The sequence below is a fragment of the Marmota flaviventris genome, chromosome 7, assembly GCF_047511675.1.
Source record: "Marmota flaviventris isolate mMarFla1 chromosome 7, mMarFla1.hap1, whole genome shotgun sequence".
Classification (NCBI taxonomy): domain Eukaryota; kingdom Metazoa; phylum Chordata; class Mammalia; order Rodentia; family Sciuridae; genus Marmota; species Marmota flaviventris.
In genome coordinates, this window is record NC_092504.1 from 71,322,568 (window position 1) to 71,340,718 (window position 18,151).

The 18,151-nt window shown below is 35.8% G+C and overlaps 1 protein-coding gene across 1 annotated transcript in view; it reads left to right on the forward strand.

Moving 5' to 3' along the window:
* Window positions 1-16,288, forward strand: part of Pkd2 (polycystin 2, transient receptor potential cation channel) — a 52,310-nt gene extending 36,022 nt beyond the window's left edge. Inside the window, exons 10-15 of the mRNA XM_071614425.1 lie at window positions 2,319-2,417; window positions 6,311-6,432; window positions 6,659-6,776; window positions 8,024-8,187; window positions 13,873-14,020; window positions 14,125-16,288. Coding sequence (XP_071470526.1) covers window positions 2,319-2,417; window positions 6,311-6,432; window positions 6,659-6,776; window positions 8,024-8,187; window positions 13,873-14,020; window positions 14,125-14,361 — 888 coding nt within the window. The 3' untranslated portion in view covers window positions 14,362-16,288. The remainder of the gene's footprint in view (window positions 1-2,318; window positions 2,418-6,310; window positions 6,433-6,658; window positions 6,777-8,023; window positions 8,188-13,872; window positions 14,021-14,124) is intronic.
* The last annotated feature ends 1,863 nt before the right edge of the window (window positions 16,289-18,151 follow it).

Below are 18,151 nucleotides of genomic sequence, written 5' to 3' on the forward strand. Positions count from 1 at the left end.
GCAGGCATCCTGGCTAGGTTGTGAACTGAATCCTCCTAAGTGTCTCCTTCCTGTTATAAATAAATTAGCTGAAGCTTAAGCCTTTGTCACCCTCTCACATTGGTGGTGCTTTGGATTCTGGGGCACCTGAATGTCTCCTCCAATAACAGACCAGGAATTGAGAGTCCTGCAGTAGATCCTTCGGTTGACCTCAGGCCACCTAGTGTTCTCAGTGATCAGTCTGCCAAATGAGGGACAAAACTATGATGATATGAACTGCTCAGATGAGGACTCGTTTCAATATTGTACTTCAAAAGGCAGCACCTTGAGATCATTCAGTCATTTTATTGGATCAATCTGCAGAGCAGGAAAACAAGCTTTTAGTTTTTGTATTTGTATTAAAATATAAGCTTTTCAGTGCTGCATTTTCCCTGCATCTCATAGACATACATAGTTGGATAAATGGATAGGTAATAGACAAGAGGCTACTTTCAATACAAACTTGTCTGTTAAGCAAATAACAAGCTGACTGTAGTATTGGCTCTCTTTGAAAGTTTACTGCCTGGTATTAATTCATTGCCTCTGTTTAAAAATAATCCATGTTGGTGTGAAGAGGCTTATTTGAGTCAGGACCAGAATCACTCTCCCCCATCTCCCTACACACAGGGAATGATCTCCTAGTACAGAGGCCCATCTGACAGCTAGGTGACCCTGGTGAGACTGGAAAAAAGTGAACCTCCTCTCCCACCCCTTCAGGAGCCTTACTCTGCCACTATACTTTTCAAAATGTCTTCAGAGGACCCACCCCTTGAACCCATTTCAAATAAGACATTTGCGAGCATCATGTAGCCACTGGAAAGCCAGAATACAATGGTAGACATCTGGGTTGGAAAGAAGAAAGGTGGAAGACATTCTGACTGAAATTACCCTCCAAATGGAGCCTTTAGCAAGGAATTTATTTGTATTCTATATTCTGTTCTCACAGCTTCAGAACACTAGTATTCTTTCTGATGGAGAATCAGTAGCCTTCTAAAATGAGAGCCCTGTTTTGTTCATGTATCAATGAATCAATAAATATCGACTCCATCACTTTATCCCTATAATATTACATATAGCGTATAGTATGTATAAATGTGTATTGCACAGTAGGAGGCATATGGGTGATACCGAGGATGTCATGGTAAGGCAAGCAGAGCCTGAGTCTGCCCTGATGAAGAGTTCATGGACTTTTATGTGGGGAAACAGAAAAAATTACACATACCACTCTATCTTTGCAAACCGAAGTTAGGTACAAAGAGTAAAAACATAAAAGACCTAAGGTTTGCAGTGCTTGGAGATAGTTAATTGCAATCAGATGCTGTGACTAGAAAGCATTACCATTGGGGAAGGAAAACTCAGGAGAGTGAACAAAGTAGCAGCCACTGAATGATAATAATAAGTGCAAATAATTTAGCCCTTGCCTTGCAGTAGGGCACATCCTGAGCATTTTGCATTGTGTTGCATTGTCCCATACTACTAATCTGTGAAGGGAAAAACTGTAACTTTCCATTACATAAATGCAAAACATATCCTAAAAATGAAACTTAAAAAAGTTGAACCATATAGTCTTAGCAGTTGCAAAACTGAAAACCAATTTTACTTAACTACAAAGTCTATATCTTTCTGCAAAGTTTTCTTCTTTTTTTTTTCTTAACTCTTTGTCTACTGAGTCTATTATATTCCTATTTGCAGAGATTTTTTTCCATATTTTTATTGGTGCATTATTGTTGTGCATAATGTTGGAATTTGTTGTTACATATTTATACATGCACACAATATAATAATATAATTTGGCCTATTATTTGCCATGATCTTTTTAACTCTTTAAAATATATTGTATAAATATCAAATATGATCATATAAAAAATTTGATATAAGCATAGAATTCTACTTGTTTGTATTGACTTTTGATAGTTGAAGAGCTTTTTACAGATCCATACCCATAATAGTTTATGTGACTTTTTTACATGTATGGAACAAAACAAGCAATTTAAAATAATCCATTCTTCTTAGGTAAAGATATTAATATTTTTCTGCCATTTTTCTGTCTCTTTTTGTAAAACATATCAAAATACATGGTTTTATAAGTAATAATATATAGTGTATTTTCCTTTGGCATGACTTAATGGGGAAATTTTTTTTTTGAAGAAGATGGTAGCAAAACTACTTATGACTTCATAAAGCCTTCTAATTGAGGGAAAAAGTGTGAACCAAAAAGCATGTGTCAAATTGAATTAATGTTTACAAAATATGTTTAGGCTTCATCTCTTAACCTCTACGTTTCTTTGATTTACAAACAGAACATGTTTCTGGCCATCATCAATGATACCTACTCTGAAGTGAAATCTGATTTTGCCCAGCAGAAAGCTGAAATGGAGCTTTCAGACCTCATCAGAAAGGTAAGATAATCCCAAATTCTCTGAATTTTAAGATTTCCTACTTAAAATAATAATTGTCTCAAATTTCCTAATAAATAATAATACATTGAAATTATTTTAAATAAGGAGTATATTACTATATCTTAGGACTAATTTAAATATTCTCTATCTTGGAGGCTTGAAAGCCGTGCTGCTGGCTTGAAAGTCAGGGAGTCTTTTTATTTCCTGAATTCAACTCGAAATAACCTTGTTGACTCTTAGGGTCTGAGCTCCTTTGTATGTTTGGACATTCCCTCTAATCCACTGTCACTTCCAGATCCTGAGCTCAGAATAAACTGGAAGTCAAGAGTATATAAACCCATTTCCAGCTTTTCTATATCAATTACCATATTAAAAAAGAAAAGGTTTTAGATGCCAGTATTTAGTGCCATTTCCTTTACCCTTGACCTTCTAAGCACAATTGTAAAATGGTCAAAGGAAAAGGTCCTTGGATTTAGGTCACAGCCTGGTGCCTGAGGACTTCCATTTCCTTAGCTTCTCAGGCAGGGCTAGATGTTGAAGAAAGGGCAGGACAGGGAAGTGGGGCAGCTTCGTTCTTCTCCATGTGACTTCTTTATTTGGTAAAAAATAAAATTTTCACAATAACAAAGACTTCTGTAGTATAAAAGCGTGTTGTCCAACATCATGTTGGTAAATAAAAGGGCTCCTTGACCCTGTTTTCTGTTGAGTCAAGTCCTGGGACCATATTATCTGTGGATCATGGTGTAAGGGTAAATTTCAGCTTCTTACAAGTTTCTTGCATGAGACCTAAATTCCCTGTTATCTTAAATTTAGCATCATGGTTGTGTACATTTTAGCATATCTCCATCATGTACAGAAACTCTCCACATTGTGCACAGTTTTGATAACACACAATGTTCAGGTACCACACTTTTGTTACATAACACCAAATCCTCAAAAACCTGGTTCAAGTTTGCATTATCACTGCTCATTAACAGTGAGTAAGAGCACAAAGTATGAACTCCATTGCTGGCTCTTTAATCCCCACATTAATTCCTAAGTAGCAGATGTTCCTCACGCTTGGGGACCTTTGGTGACACTGCTTCCTGTCTGCTGCTGATTGGTCACTGGACATCTGCTGTTGGGTTCATGCAGTGACAAAGTGTGTAGTGTTGCTTTCTTGTCCTCGGTAATGAACCTATGCGACATTTACAGACATGATAATAGAAAAAAGTGAATAGGCCAGAAAGATGAAACACAGGAAAGAAAGGAAACACACAAACCTGAAAGTGAAATCAAAACAAATGCCATGGTTTTCCAAGAAGTAGCTGAGCACGGGAATGTTGACACTGTCAACACTGGAGAGATCCAGGTGGACACCCAGAAGAACAGTTTTTCAACATCAATAAGAAAAGAATGAAGCTGTCTTGGAGGAGGGGACGCCAGCAGAAATCTTCAAGTAAAACAAAGAGTTTGTAGAGATATTTCATAACAGTGAAAGTGCAAAGAACATTGTCAGAAGGTGATCCATAATTAGAAAGCAATTTGACAATCCACTGATGTACAGAAAACACATTCCGTTCACATTGTAGGGGATAATATGATGAAATACATGAGAAGGTGACGACAAGCACAGTTTAAACTGCCCTGAATCCTTTTTTTGTACAAAGAATTATAACAATTTACCTTTCAATATTTCTAGTGTTTTAAATTTCAATGCACTAATATTCTATTTATTTATGAATTTATAGCTGACACTAAGGGAGTATTAATGTTTCATCAAAATGTTTTAAAGTTCTTGGAATAATTAAAATTTCTGCTGTTAATTATTTGGCTCACTTTTCACAATTTCAGTCTTCAAGGTCATTTTTACAGACCTGTATTACTATGCAAAGCAAAAGTAACCTCTGTCTATAATTTATTGTTTGTTTGTTTGACTCTGTGGTGCTGGGGATCAACCTGGGGCCTCACACATGCTAGGCCAGCACGCTACCATTCACTACACCCTACCATTCACTACACCCTAACTACACTCTGTAGTTTGTTAGTGAAAAATCCTCATCCATATTTCACTGGGATTTTTTTGTTGCATATCTAACATATAAAGAAATTATTTATTGTGAGACAAGGAAAAGATAATTAATCCCTGACTCAGATTTCTTGGTATTATTTTTTAAAATTAATTTTTTAATTTATATATGATAGCAGAATGCATTACAATTCTTATTACACATATAGAGCACAATTTTTCATATATCTGGTTGTATACAAAGTATACTCACACCAATTCTGTCTTCATACATAACCCTAACCCTTACCCTAACTCCTTCCGTTCCCCTCCAACCCCTCTGCCCTATCTAGATTCATCTATTCCTCCCATGCTCCCTCTCCCTACCCCACTATGAATCAGCCTTCTTATATCAGAGAAAACTTTTGGTATTTTTTTTTGGGGGGGGGGTTGGCTAACTTCACTTAGCATTATCTTCTCTAACTCCATCCATTTACCTGCAAATGCCATGATTTTATTCTCTTTTATTGCTGATTAATATTCCATTGTGTATATATGCCACATTTTTTATTGATTTTTAAAAAAAATAAATGGCAGCGGAATGCATTATAATTCTTGTTACACATATAGAGCACGATTTTTATTTTTGGTTGTATATAAAGTATGTTCACAAGAATTTATGTCTTTATACATGTACTTTGGATAATGATGTCCATCACACTTCACCATCCTTGCTAAGGCCCTACCCCCTCCCTTTCCTTCCTACCTCTCTGCCCTATCTAGAGTTCATTTATTCTTCCTACGCTCCCCCTAATTACCCCACTATAAGTCAGTCACCTTATGTCAGAGAACATTTGGCATTTGTTTTTTCTGGGATTGGCTAACTTCACATAGCATTATCTTCTCTAACTCCATCCATTTACCTGCAAATGCCATGACTATATTCTCTTTTATTGCTGAGTAATATTCCATTGTGTATATATGCCACATTTTTTTTTATCCATTCATCTACTGAAGGGCATCTAGGTTGGTTCCACAGTTTAGCTATTGTGAATTGTGCTGTTATAAGCATTAATATGGCTGTGTCCCTGTAATATGCTGTTTTGAAGTCCTTTGGGTATAGACCAAGGAGAGGGATAGCTGGGTCAAATAGTGGTTCCATTCCCAATTTTCCAAGAAATTTCCGTACTGCTTTCCATATTGGCTGACCAATTTGCAGGCCCACCAGCAGCAGTATATGAGTATACCTTTTCCCCCACATCCTCGCCAACTTACTGTTGTTTGTCTTCATAATAGCTGCCATTCTCACTGGAGTGAGATGAAATCTTAGAGTGGTTTTGATTTGCATTTCTCTAATTGCTAGAAATGATGAACTTTTTATATATTTTCATATATTTATTGATTGTTGTATATTTTCTGAGAAGTGTCTGTTCAGGTCCTTGGCCTATTTATTGATTGGGTTATTTGGTTTTTTGGTGTTTAGCTTTTTGAGTTCTTTATATACCCTAGAGATTAGTGCTCTATCTGATGTGTGAGGGGTAAAGATTTGCTCTCAAGATGTAGGCTCTCTATTCACCTCACAGATTGTTTCTTTAAGAACTGTTGCATATTCCTATATATTTGGGAGCTGATAGCTATGTAATATGTAGTGATTTTTATTTGTCAACCAATTCAAAAACACATATGAAGGAAAGGACCTCAATTCTTGGTTTATTGAAAACTTCTTACCTTTTCCGTATGTCTTCCTCAGGACTTTCATATTATTCATTTATTATTCATTCATTCAGCACACACTTCAGTTCCACCAGGCAATGGGTTTATGTTTGTTGATGCTACAAATGAGAGGTAAATCAAATGCAAAAGCAGAAAAAAACTAAACAGATGTTCTGCTTTGTTTCCCCACTAGGGCTACCATAAAGCTTTGGTCAAACTAAAACTGAAAAAAAATACTGTGGATGACATTTCAGAGAGTCTGCGGCAAGGGGGAGGCAAGTTAAACTTTGATGAACTTCGACAAGATCTCAAAGGGTAAGAGTGACACATCTGGGTCACTAGGAAGTTTCCACTGCTAAAAATCAATTCTTGGTGAGAGTGTTTATAGCCCAGATACTCATAGAGAAGCATTTCTGGAATATGCTCTGAGAGGAGGCTAGGCCCCCATTCAGTGATTTCTCTTTCTCCTGCATTTTAATTTCTCTGTGTTGGGTTTGGACCATGTACAAAAATGAATTCATCTGTATCCTCTCAATTTCAGGAAGGGCCATACTGATGCAGAGATTGAGGCAATATTCACCAAGTATGACCAAGATGGAGACCAGGAGCTCACTGAACATGAACATCAGCAGATGAGAGATGACCTGGAAAAAGAGAGGGTGGGTCTAGTTTAAAAGACCGTGATCTGTTTCAGCACCCACCACCTGTCAAACACTGCACTAAGTGGTGGGTGACTGGGAATCTGTCTTTCTCTCTCTCTCTCAATATATGTATTAGTGCTTTGTTTATCCCAAAAGGAGTATATAAACCGTAATATATAAGGTGCAATAAAATAGATGAGTGCAAGAAAACTAGAAACAAGGGTGCAAAATTACATTATGGATAAAGCTAATAAAAACTATATTGTATAACTAGGCATATGCTTATAAACATTGGGCAATGGTCTTGGCCTTTTTGGCCCTAAGCTTTCTGGCAGTCAACTTGAAAGAGGAGCTTGATTACTTGAATAGTTCTTTATGTCCAAGAGAGTGAGGAAAAAAAAAAGTTACCAGAAGATAAAAACCTCTCTGGTTAATTAGTTGCTCTTTAAATTATTAACTTTTATAGTAAAATAAAATTATCATGTGCCTTTTATTTGAATATTTACTACAGAGTAATAGAAAGTAAAATTAACTGTTGGGCATGGTGGTGCCAACATAGTCTCAGCCTCTCAGGAGACTGATGTCGAGGGTACTTCGACCCAAGTGTTGGAGACCAGCCTGGGCAACATAGAACCCATCTCAGGTAACAAGTAATAAATAATAATTAAATAAAATTGTAAATGAGCTTATGTAACTAAGAAGAATTAACAGTTTTTCAATTAACTTTCAAATATAAATGTTTAAACAACAATAATAACAAAAAAAATTGAGATATAGAGAACACAGATGAATGTTAACATACAAAGCCACTTTCCTCCAAGGAGAAGTCTAGAATGATTGTTACTAAACAGTGCTACAGACAAGTTTGTCCAAAGGTGACAAACTTCAACATTCATTGTGAAATGTAAGCACAAAGACAGTAAATGAAATTTTCTTGCGTCAGTATTTAGTCAAAATTCTGAGATTATATCCTTCCTGCTTTAGAGTTATTGAATTTGTTCTTTTATGAAAAGAAGGTGATAAGGGTATGCTTTTATTTACTTTTTTTCTTTCTTATGTTTTTAATGTTCTTTCTTATCCAAACAAAAGCTTAGCAACTCCTCGTTAATAGTTAAAATCTGTCTGAAAATTTGTGCATTCCACAATATAGAAAAATGTGGCCATCCTGGTCTGGCTGACACCCATTTCCTACTTGCCCAAGACCTTGCTAAATTCTGTGTGAGGTCTTGGTGCCTCTCTTCACTGGGCGACCCCTTGTCCTGCAGGAGGACCTGGACTTGGATCATAGCTCTTTGCCGCGTCCCATGAGCAGCCGCAGTTTCCCAAGAAGCCTGGATGACTCTGAGGAGGATGACGACGAAGACAGTGGACACAGCTCCAGAAGGAGGGGAAGCATCTCCAGTGGGGTTTCTTATGAAGAGTTTCAAGTGTGAGTATAAAGGAATTGGCTGAATTTTGGTGCACCAGAGTCTAAACAAGATATGGCTGTTTCCTGTTTTTTCTTTCTTTTCTTTTTTTGGTTTTTGTAATTAGTAAAGATACTGAATCTTTATTTTTTAAACCTTAACCATGTACTTTATTTTTTTATTATTTCTTTTTAGTTACACATGGCAACAGTATTTATTTTGACATAATTACGAAAGCATGAAATATGATTTGTTCTAACTGAGTCCCTGGTACTTCCCCTCCCCTCTCCTTTCTGGAATAGTTGCACCAATTTGAAGTCCCACCAACAATGAATATATGAATGCGTGTACCCTTTTCCCCGCATCCTTTCCAACATCCTTTTCCCTGTTCTCATCCCTCTACTCTACTGGTTTTTCTGCTGTTCACTTAGAGTTATTATTTTTTTTTAAACTAGTGTTCTTTGATGTACATAGTAGTGAGATTCACTGTGATGTATTCATATATGTATATAGAAATGTTATATAGAATTAATTCCACTGTCTTTCTTGTTCCCATCCCTCCTCCTTTTCCTTCACTTGCCTTTGTCTACTCCACTAATCTTTCTTTTATTCTCTCTCTGTCTCTCTCCCTTTTTTAACTTCCCCCCTTATTTTTGATAGTTTTTGCATATCAGAGAAACCATTCAACCTTTGGCTTTTAGCGATGGGCTTATTTCACTTAGCATGATAGTCTCCAGACTCATCCATTTACTGGCACATGCCATAAAGTTATTCTTCTTAATGGCTCCTCCATGTGTATACATACCACATTTTCTTTATCCATTCATCAGTTAAAGGGCACCTAGGTAGGCTCCACAGCTTAGCTATTGTGAATTGTGCTGCCATAAACATTGATGTGATTGTGTCACTATAGTATGCTAATTTTAAATCCTTTGGATATATTCCAAGGAGTGGGATAACAGGGTCAAATGATGCTTCCATTTCTAAATTTTTGGGGAACCGTTATACTGCTTTCTGGAATAGTTGCACCAATTTGCAGTCCCACCAACAATGAATGTGTGTACCCTTTTCCCCGCATCCTTTCCAACATTTATTGTTAATTTGTATTCTTGATAATTGCCACTCTGACTGGAGTGAGATGAAATCTCATTGTAGTTTTAATTTGCATTTATCTTATTGCTAGAGATATTGAACATTTTTTTCATGTATTTGTTGATCATTCATATTTCTTCTTTTGAGTAGTGTCTTTTTAGTTCCTTTGCCCATTTATTGATTGGGTTATTTGCCTTTTGGTGTTAAGTTTTCTGAGTTCTTTGAATATCCTGGATATTAATGCCCTGAGGAGCAGGTATCAAAGATTGTCTCCCATTCTCTATGTTCTCTCTTCATGTTCTTGATTGTTTCCTTTGCTCTGAAGAAGCTTTTTAAATTTGATTCCATCCCATTTATTGATCTTTTATTTTAATTCTTGCACTTTAGGAGTCTTGTTAAGGAAGTCAGTTTCTGAGCCAGCATGTTAGAATGCTGGGCCCTCATTTTTGTGTAGCACGTGCAGGGTTTCTGTCTAATTCCTAGGTCTTTGATACACATTGAGTTGAGTTTTATACAGGGAGATAGGGGTTAAATTTCATTCTACTTCATTTGGATTTCCAGTTTTCCCAGCACCATTTTTTGAAAAGTATTTTGGGCACACTTGTCTAGTATGATATAACTGTATTTATGTGGGTTTGTCTCTGTGTCTTCTATTGTATTCTGTTGGTTTTTGTGACTGTTGTGGTGCCAGTATCATGCTGTTTTTGTTACTGCTCTATAGTATAATTTGAGTTCTGATACTGTGATGCCTTTTGCTTGTTTTTTTTTTTTTTTCACTGAGGAGTGCTTTGGCTATTCTTCCAGCTTTTTCTATTTCTGTGAATGCTATATACAAAAAACCAAGGCCAACATTATTCTGAATAGAGAAAAACTGAAAGGATTTCCTTTAAAATCTGGGACAAGAAAAGGATATCTATTTTCACCACTCCTATTTAATATATTGTTAGAAATTCTAGCCAGAACAATATAGGCAAGCAAAAAATATTAAATGGATACAAATAGGAAATGAAGAGCTCAAATTATCTCTGTTTGCCGACCTAAAAGCTCCATAAAGACTTCTAGAACTCACAAATGAATTCAGCAAAGTACCAAGAATCAACATCTAAAAACTGCCCCGCTGTCCCTGGTAAATAAAATACTTGGGAATCAATCTAACAAAAGAGGTGAAAGACCTCTGTAACAAAAATGACTGAACACTAAAGAAAGGAATTGAAGAAGTCCTTAGAATATGGAAAGACCTCCTATATTCTTAGGCAGAACTAACATTTCTAAATGGCCGTACTACCAAAAGTGCTCTACAGATTCAATGCAATTTCCATCAAAAATTCCCTGCATTTCTTAATCCATTCTTTTCCATTGTTAACCATCAATTCTTTTTTGTGAATTTTATTCATGCATTTTGTCTTTAGAAAGGTAAAGTGTTTATTATAGGAAAAATGGATAATATAGAAAAAAGAAAGAAAACATTTATATCCTATATTTCTACCAATGAAAATTTCTATTAATATTTTATTGTCTGTGGTTCCATTTACATGCGTTTAACAATATTTTTACATATTTTCTTAGACTAACATATACTTTATTGTGGAGGTTTCCAAGTGCACTTAAAAAGAATGTATATTATGATAGTTTTTTTTTTAACTAGAGTCATACATAATAGTTGGGCTCATTTTGACAAATTCATACATATATGGAATTTGATTTACTCCCATTTCAGTCCCCAGTGCCTCCCCATTTCCCTTTTCTCTCTACCTAGTCCCCTTTCTCTGCTCATCTTCCTTTCACTCATTTATTTATTTTTGATTGGTGTTTTATACATGTACATAAAAGTGGAATTCACTGTAGTATATTTATACATGCACACAGTGTGATTTTGTTAAATTCATTTTGCATTTTCTCCCGTTTCCCATCCCTCCTCCCTCCCTATCTCCTCCTCCTCCCTCTACTCTGCTGATCTTCCCTATAGCTTAATGAGTCCCCTCTATCCCCATTTATTCCCCCGTATTTTGCTCTAGCTTCCACATATGAAAGAAGAAAACTTCAGCCTTTGTTTTTAACAGTCTGGTTTATTTATTATGCCATTTTGAGTGGAGTGATTTCCAGAGGTCTGATATGTCTAGTGGCTTTATGGTGTTACTTGAGTCTCTTATTTCTCTATTGTTCTTCTGTGTAGTTGTTCTAATTGTGAAAGTGTGCTATTAAATTCTCCAACTGTTTTATTCAATTGTCTATTTATCACTTTAATTCTGTAAGATTTTGTTTCGTTTATTTTGAGGCAGTGTTGTTAGGTGCACATTTGTAATTAGTGTATGTTCCTAATTGATGAGCCTGTTTTAATTATGTCTCACTCCATCTTAGTAAAATGTTTTGTTTTGTTTTTTTTTTTTGACTGAAATAACTGTAGCCACTCCAGCTTTCTTATGGTTGCTCTTTGCATAACATATTTTTGCATCTTTGAATCTAAAATGTGTCTCATGTATACAGCATACGTTTAGATCTTACCTTTTTTTATTATTTGTCAATCTCTGCCTTTTGTTTGGATTGTCTGAGCCATTTACATTTAAGGTTATCATTGACATAGTTGGATTTATTTCTGACATTTTACATTGTATTTTCTAATGTCTCTTTTGTTCCTACATTCCTTCCATATTTTTTTCTTTTCCACTAAGTGAATATTTTATAGTGTAATAATTTGGTTCTTTTACTAATTTTTTTACTATTTTTAGGACTTTTTTTGTGTGTGGTTGCTTTAGAATGTAACATATATAAATCAGTTAGTGAGAAACTACTTAGGTTTTAAATTAAATTAGTCCAGCAAGCTAAGGAAATGTTATTTCTAAATAGCTCTTTTTCTTCTTTCCACTTTCTATGGCCACTCTATGTGTGTGTATACGTGTATCTGTGTGTGTGTGTGTGTGTGTGTGTGTGTGTATGTATGTGTGTATTATCTCATGATACTGATCTATATACAGTGTACAAACTCAATATTACATTGAAGTAGTTATCCCAATATATAATTTTATGTCTCTTAACAAAGCTGAAAGAAGAATTAGAAGTATATATTTATAGCATTTGCTAAATTAACCTTCTCATCTTATTAACCTTACCACATCTGATTCTCTTCTGTTCTCTATATTCATGGTGCCATCTGATGTTATTTTCTTGCTCCAATAAAACTTTGCTCCTACCTATACTGTAAACATTATTTAATTAAATAATCTGTCACAGTATAACTTCTGGTGTCACCTGGTCATTGTTAAGTGTATTGTATTTATATATGTTTATAGGACCAATAATCCAATTATGTACAGATCTCACACAGTTGATTTTAAATTAGTTAAGAAAAATAGGAGGAAATGTGCATTTCTTCTGTATTTTATATTTACATAATGACTTCTACCAATGTACTGTTTTTTCATGAGGATTATAATTGCTGTGATTTTATTTCAACCTGAAGAATTTCTGTTAGTATTTATTGTAAAGCAGATCTTCTAGCAAAAACTCTCTGCTCTTGTTTATCTGAGTATGTTTTGTTTTGTCTTCATTTTTTCTGGCCTCCAATGTTTCTGATAAGACAGATGTTAATCTTACTAAAGTTCCTTGCTACATGTCTCTAAATATTTGTACTACTGTGTGCGTCTCCAAGACTATCCCAAAAAACTTGGAGTTTTTTTTTTTTTGTGTGTGTGTGTGTGCTTCCTTGATAGGTAATGTTTTTCAAAATATTTGGGAGGCATTCAAGCATTATTTCTTCAAATATTTTTTAAAATGCTGCAGACTCTCATTCTTATAGAAAAATAGCAGATTTATTTGAATAAATGTCTTTTCATTTGTTGTATGACCTTAAGAAAATTTCTCATGCATTTGAATGTTGGAGTTTTTAAAAACAATTTTCACCATTTATAGTCATTTCACTGGGGAGAGAATCTACAGAACTCTCATGTGCCATCATTCTAGAAGTTGTCTCAAGTTACCCTACTTTAAGACATTTACATAATATTTTAAAATTGAGACCCAAGGGATGATGAGTGAGCATACAGTTTTCTCCACTGGTTTATTTACTCAGTATACTGTGAACATTATTTAATTAAATATTTTGTCACTGTATAACTTCTGGTGTCACCTAAGAGTTCCATTGTATAGATGGACAATGATGTATTTAAACAATCTCCAATTGATTGGCTAATGTAGCTATTTCAATGTTATGCTAATAAGAAGCAGCATTGTAGTAAAAAAATTATAACATAAAACATTTCTTTAGAAAAAGTTCTAAAACTAGAACATCCAAAAGAAGGATTAGGCATCGTTCTAAGATTTAAAACACAATGGCAACTCTCTGGAGATGTGAGCCAGCTAGGAATCCCACCAGCAGCCTATGAAAGTTTGTCCCTAGAGCTTGAGACCACTAGAAAATGGTTCAGGGCTGGAGATGTGGCTCAGTGATAGAACACCTGCCTAAGGACCTGGGTTCCATCCCCAGCCTTGCCAAAATAATTTAAAAATAGAAAGTATTTCAGGTTATGATTGTTTAAAAAAATCTTAGCTTTTCTGTTTGAAAAGCCAATGGAGCTGAAAAGATAATGCGGCTTTGCCCTCTTAACTGTGGTTACCTGCAGCCTGGTGAGGCGCGTGGACCGCATGGAGCACTCCATCGGCAGCATTGTGTCCAAGATCGATGCTGTGATCGTCAAGTTGGAGACCATGGAGCGGACCAAAGTGAAGAGACGGGAGGTGCTGGGGAGGCTGCTGGATGGGGTGGCCGAGGTAAGAGGTCATGGGCTGGAGAATGATGAACAAAGGATTCATTTCCATCTACAAGAACATGCATCACCTCACCAGTAACACCTTGGTTTCTTTTCTCTTGTTAGGATGAAAGACTGGGTCGTGACAGTGAAATCCACAGGGAACAGATGGAGCAGTTAGTGCGGGAAGAGCTGGAGCGCTGGGAATCTGATGATGCAGCTTCCCAGATAAGTCACCGGCTAGGCACCCCTGTGGGACTCCATGGTCAGCCTCGCCCCAGAGGATCCCCTCCTTCCTCCTCCCAGTCCACAGAGGGCGCAGAAGGTGGAGGTGGAAATGGGAGTGCCAGTATGCACGTGTGAGGAGTGTTGGTGTGTATGTTCCTGATAGGCGAGAAGGCTCTGTCCCAATCGCCATAACAAGTACACTATTTATATGCCCTGATTACCATATGATGCTGGCCTATGTGACTGATTGTTAATCTTCTGCACTTTAACTTATTTTATATAAATGTTACCCGTGGATCCAAGTGTTTTTTTTTTTGTTTGTTTGTTTGTTTTGTTTTGGTTTGGTTTGGTTTTTTGGTTTTTGAGGGGTTTTTTTCCCCCTCATATGAGAAATCTAGATGTAAATATTGAGTTCAGGGAAAATCTTTGAAAAGTATGTGGAGTGTATGGTCAGTTGCCACCATGCCTGCATCTTCCCAATTGACAGTGAAGTAGCCTTTATAACTAGAAGAGAACAGTCAAAGGTCTTCTGAGTTTACTTCCATTCACAAAAATCAGTATTGCCACTTTTGTCCAGTGTATGAAAGCAAGTAGGATATTCCTCTCCACTTGGGGAGTAGCTCATGAGCTCAATGCATGGCTTTCTTTTTAAAAAGGATTCTTTTTTTTTTCCAACTACCTTACTGGAGTGAACTTTTCTGAAAGACTAGGTAGAAAAGAACTCCAGACCACAGAATGGGTATGTAGTCACTATGCTGGAATTTGTATGAGTGGTTAAGATAAATGTTAAATACTGTGCTTTTATTGTTTGTTTATATCTAAAATCTGTGAGACTATCATTTCATTTTTATATTATATTAGTTTTGAATTTGAAATAGCCAAGAAAACCACCAAAGACCAATTTGAAGAGGAAATGGTAATTTCAAACTTTAGTTTTAAAATTCATTAAACCACCAACAAAACTAAAGTTTCAGTTTAATACTCTCTCAAGAATATAGTTCTCAAATATTCCCGATCCAATATTAATAATGTAAATGATGCTCAATTTAGTAAAAAGGAGGCATTGGTATTCACAGTTCATCCTTTGTCAGAAAGTACCAGCCACATTTTGAGTTAGCATCTGTTGTTTTCAATAGGAAAGGGTCTTGCAAAATTTATGGGAGAAAAACCTATTTCTCAAAAAAGAAAATACAAAAACAAATTATTTTTCAAAAGTATTGGGAAATGTGGCCTTTTGATAGCTAATAGGACCAGCAAGGGCAATGTAATATTGTTGAGCATCTCTCAGTTGGATAACAGAAGGGAGTCCTGCTTTTTAATGCTGCATCTTAAGTAGTTCATTCCATTGGTGGAGTATGTCAGTCAAATCTCTAATGAAAAGAGAAGACAGGCCTTTCTGCCGTAGTGTCTATAGAAATAAAACATATTGAGTGTCTTTAACAGTCATTCCCCATGGATTTATCTCTATCTGTCTTTACTTTGTTTTAACATGCTACACCAATTCTTTATTCCTAGGTACTGAAATTTGCATTCCAGGGGAATGGAGTGTACATATTTATGTTTGTGTACCTTGTTGTTACATGTAAACAAACTTCAATTTGAAGTGCAACTATTATGTGGTATCCATGTATATTGACCCGGTGCCATAGGTTGATTATGGTCACTAGAAACTCTTTTTATGGTACTTATCATTGTACTGTTTTTCATTTCACTTGTAAAACGTGGTGAAATTCTTTTCTTATTATCCATAAGTTCCATACATTTTTATTCTTTAGTCATGGAGCATTCAGTCCCAGCCCTTTCCTTATCACCTTCCCACCTCTGTATGACAGGAATAATTATGATGTTACATATGCCAGTCTCAACAATCAAGAATTTTATAATTGTGTAATACTGAGCACTTTACTTCTTAATAAAGACTTGATAAAATATCAGATGTAAGAACTTTGTGTTTCCTATGTAGTAAACAGTTGGGTAATTTGCCTTTTATCAGGAGATAGTTAATAAGGGCTTCAAAAAAGGCACTTTTTCTATGTTCAAAAACAAGATATTTAATACGTTTTCTTATTTATTACACCACATAAACATTTCTGGTAATCATTAAAACTTTATATACAGGGCTATCATGCATGGTGTCTAATTTTTAGGTCCCTCAGGATTATAGCCCAAGACAAGGATTCCAGGAGGTCGGGCAGGTAGCTTATTTAGGATGGAAGTGATAGAGTGGGGAGAACAGGAGAGGGAAGATGTCAGGAAAGGACAGGCTATCACGCTGATCCACACCATAGGCTGCTGAAGCCCCAACTCTGGGAAACAGTAAAATACACACAATTCAGACTCATCTAATATTGAGATGTAGGACTTTGGATGGAAAGCTATTCCAGGAGAATGAGTAATTCTTTAGTGCTTCCTATAGACACAGCAGCCCTTACTGGATTCTGAATCAGGAAAAACTTGCAGGCACAGGTAGCTGGGAATGGGTAGGCACACACTGAAGTGCTATGACATAAAGGACTTGGGCAAGGTGCCTGCAGTACCCACTAGGTGGATTCACCCAAAATTCAACTCCAAGGAATTCCATTCACTTATGACACAGGTAGATAAAACCCTGTGGAGATATGCCCCAAGCTTTCTTTATTGACCACCCATGACACAGGGAGAAGCTGTAAATATAGTTCTAGGTTAAGATTCTGGTCCTCACTGTATAAATACTAGACATGTGACCCTACGAAGACTCCTAGTGGCTGAGTCTACTTTTCTGAAGACTTCCAATTTCTCATTTATAAATTAAGAAATTGAATGCCTATCTTGTGTCCCTTAGAATATTCTCTTACAGTGGAGAAAATAAGGATGTGTATGTACAAAAGCACATTAAAGCTAAAATTTCCCTTTGAAATGAAAAGGGGCCATGTGGTACCTAGCACAGGGACTTGTTCAACAAATATTGATTGGTGGAATCAGCAAAAGTGAAAGCATTTCTCCAAAATTTAAAATTGGAAATCTAAAATAGAGTGACTGATGGTGACAAATGATAATTGGAAACTCTAAAAAGTCTTCTATAAACTTTCACTGTAAATATACTTAAACTATTTGTCAATTACAAAATTTAATAGCTTTCCTATATACCAATAAAGAAATCATGAAAACCATGTCATTCACATTAACATAGGGAGAAAACAGAAAGAAGAAAAAGAAAACCCTAGGAATAAATCTAACCAAGGAGTTGAAAGACCTCTACAATGAAAAAAAATAGAACATTGAAAAAGAAGATAGAAAGACCTCCCATGTTCATGGATAAGCAGAATTAACATGGATAAAATTGTCATACTATTAAAAGTAATTACAGATTCAATATAATCCCCATCAAAATACCAATAGCATTGTTTAAAGAACTGGAAGAAACAGTCCTAACATTCATTTGAGAGAATAAAAGATTGAGAATAGCCAAAGCAATTCTAAGTCAAAAAAGCCATGCTGGAAGCTTCACGATACCTGACTTCAAATTACACTACAGAGCTGCAGTAATAACTTCATAGTACCAGCACAAAAACAGACACATAGACCAAAGGTACAGAATAGATGACACAGAGACAAATCCACTTGAATGTAGTCATATTTGACTTCTGACAGGTGCCAAACACAAACCTTAGAGAAAAGACAGCCTTTTTAATTTACATGGTGTTGGAAAACTTCTTATCCATATGTAGAAGAATGATACTAGACTCTATAATCTCTTACCCTAAATAAAAAAGAACTCAAAATGGATCAAATACCTAGGAATTAGACTAGACACTATGCAACTTCTAGAAGAAAACATAAGGTCAACACTTCAAAATACATGCACAGGAAATGAATTTCTCAATAGGACTCTTTATTTTTAATTGATTTTATTTTTTAAATACATGGCAGCAGAATGCATTACAAT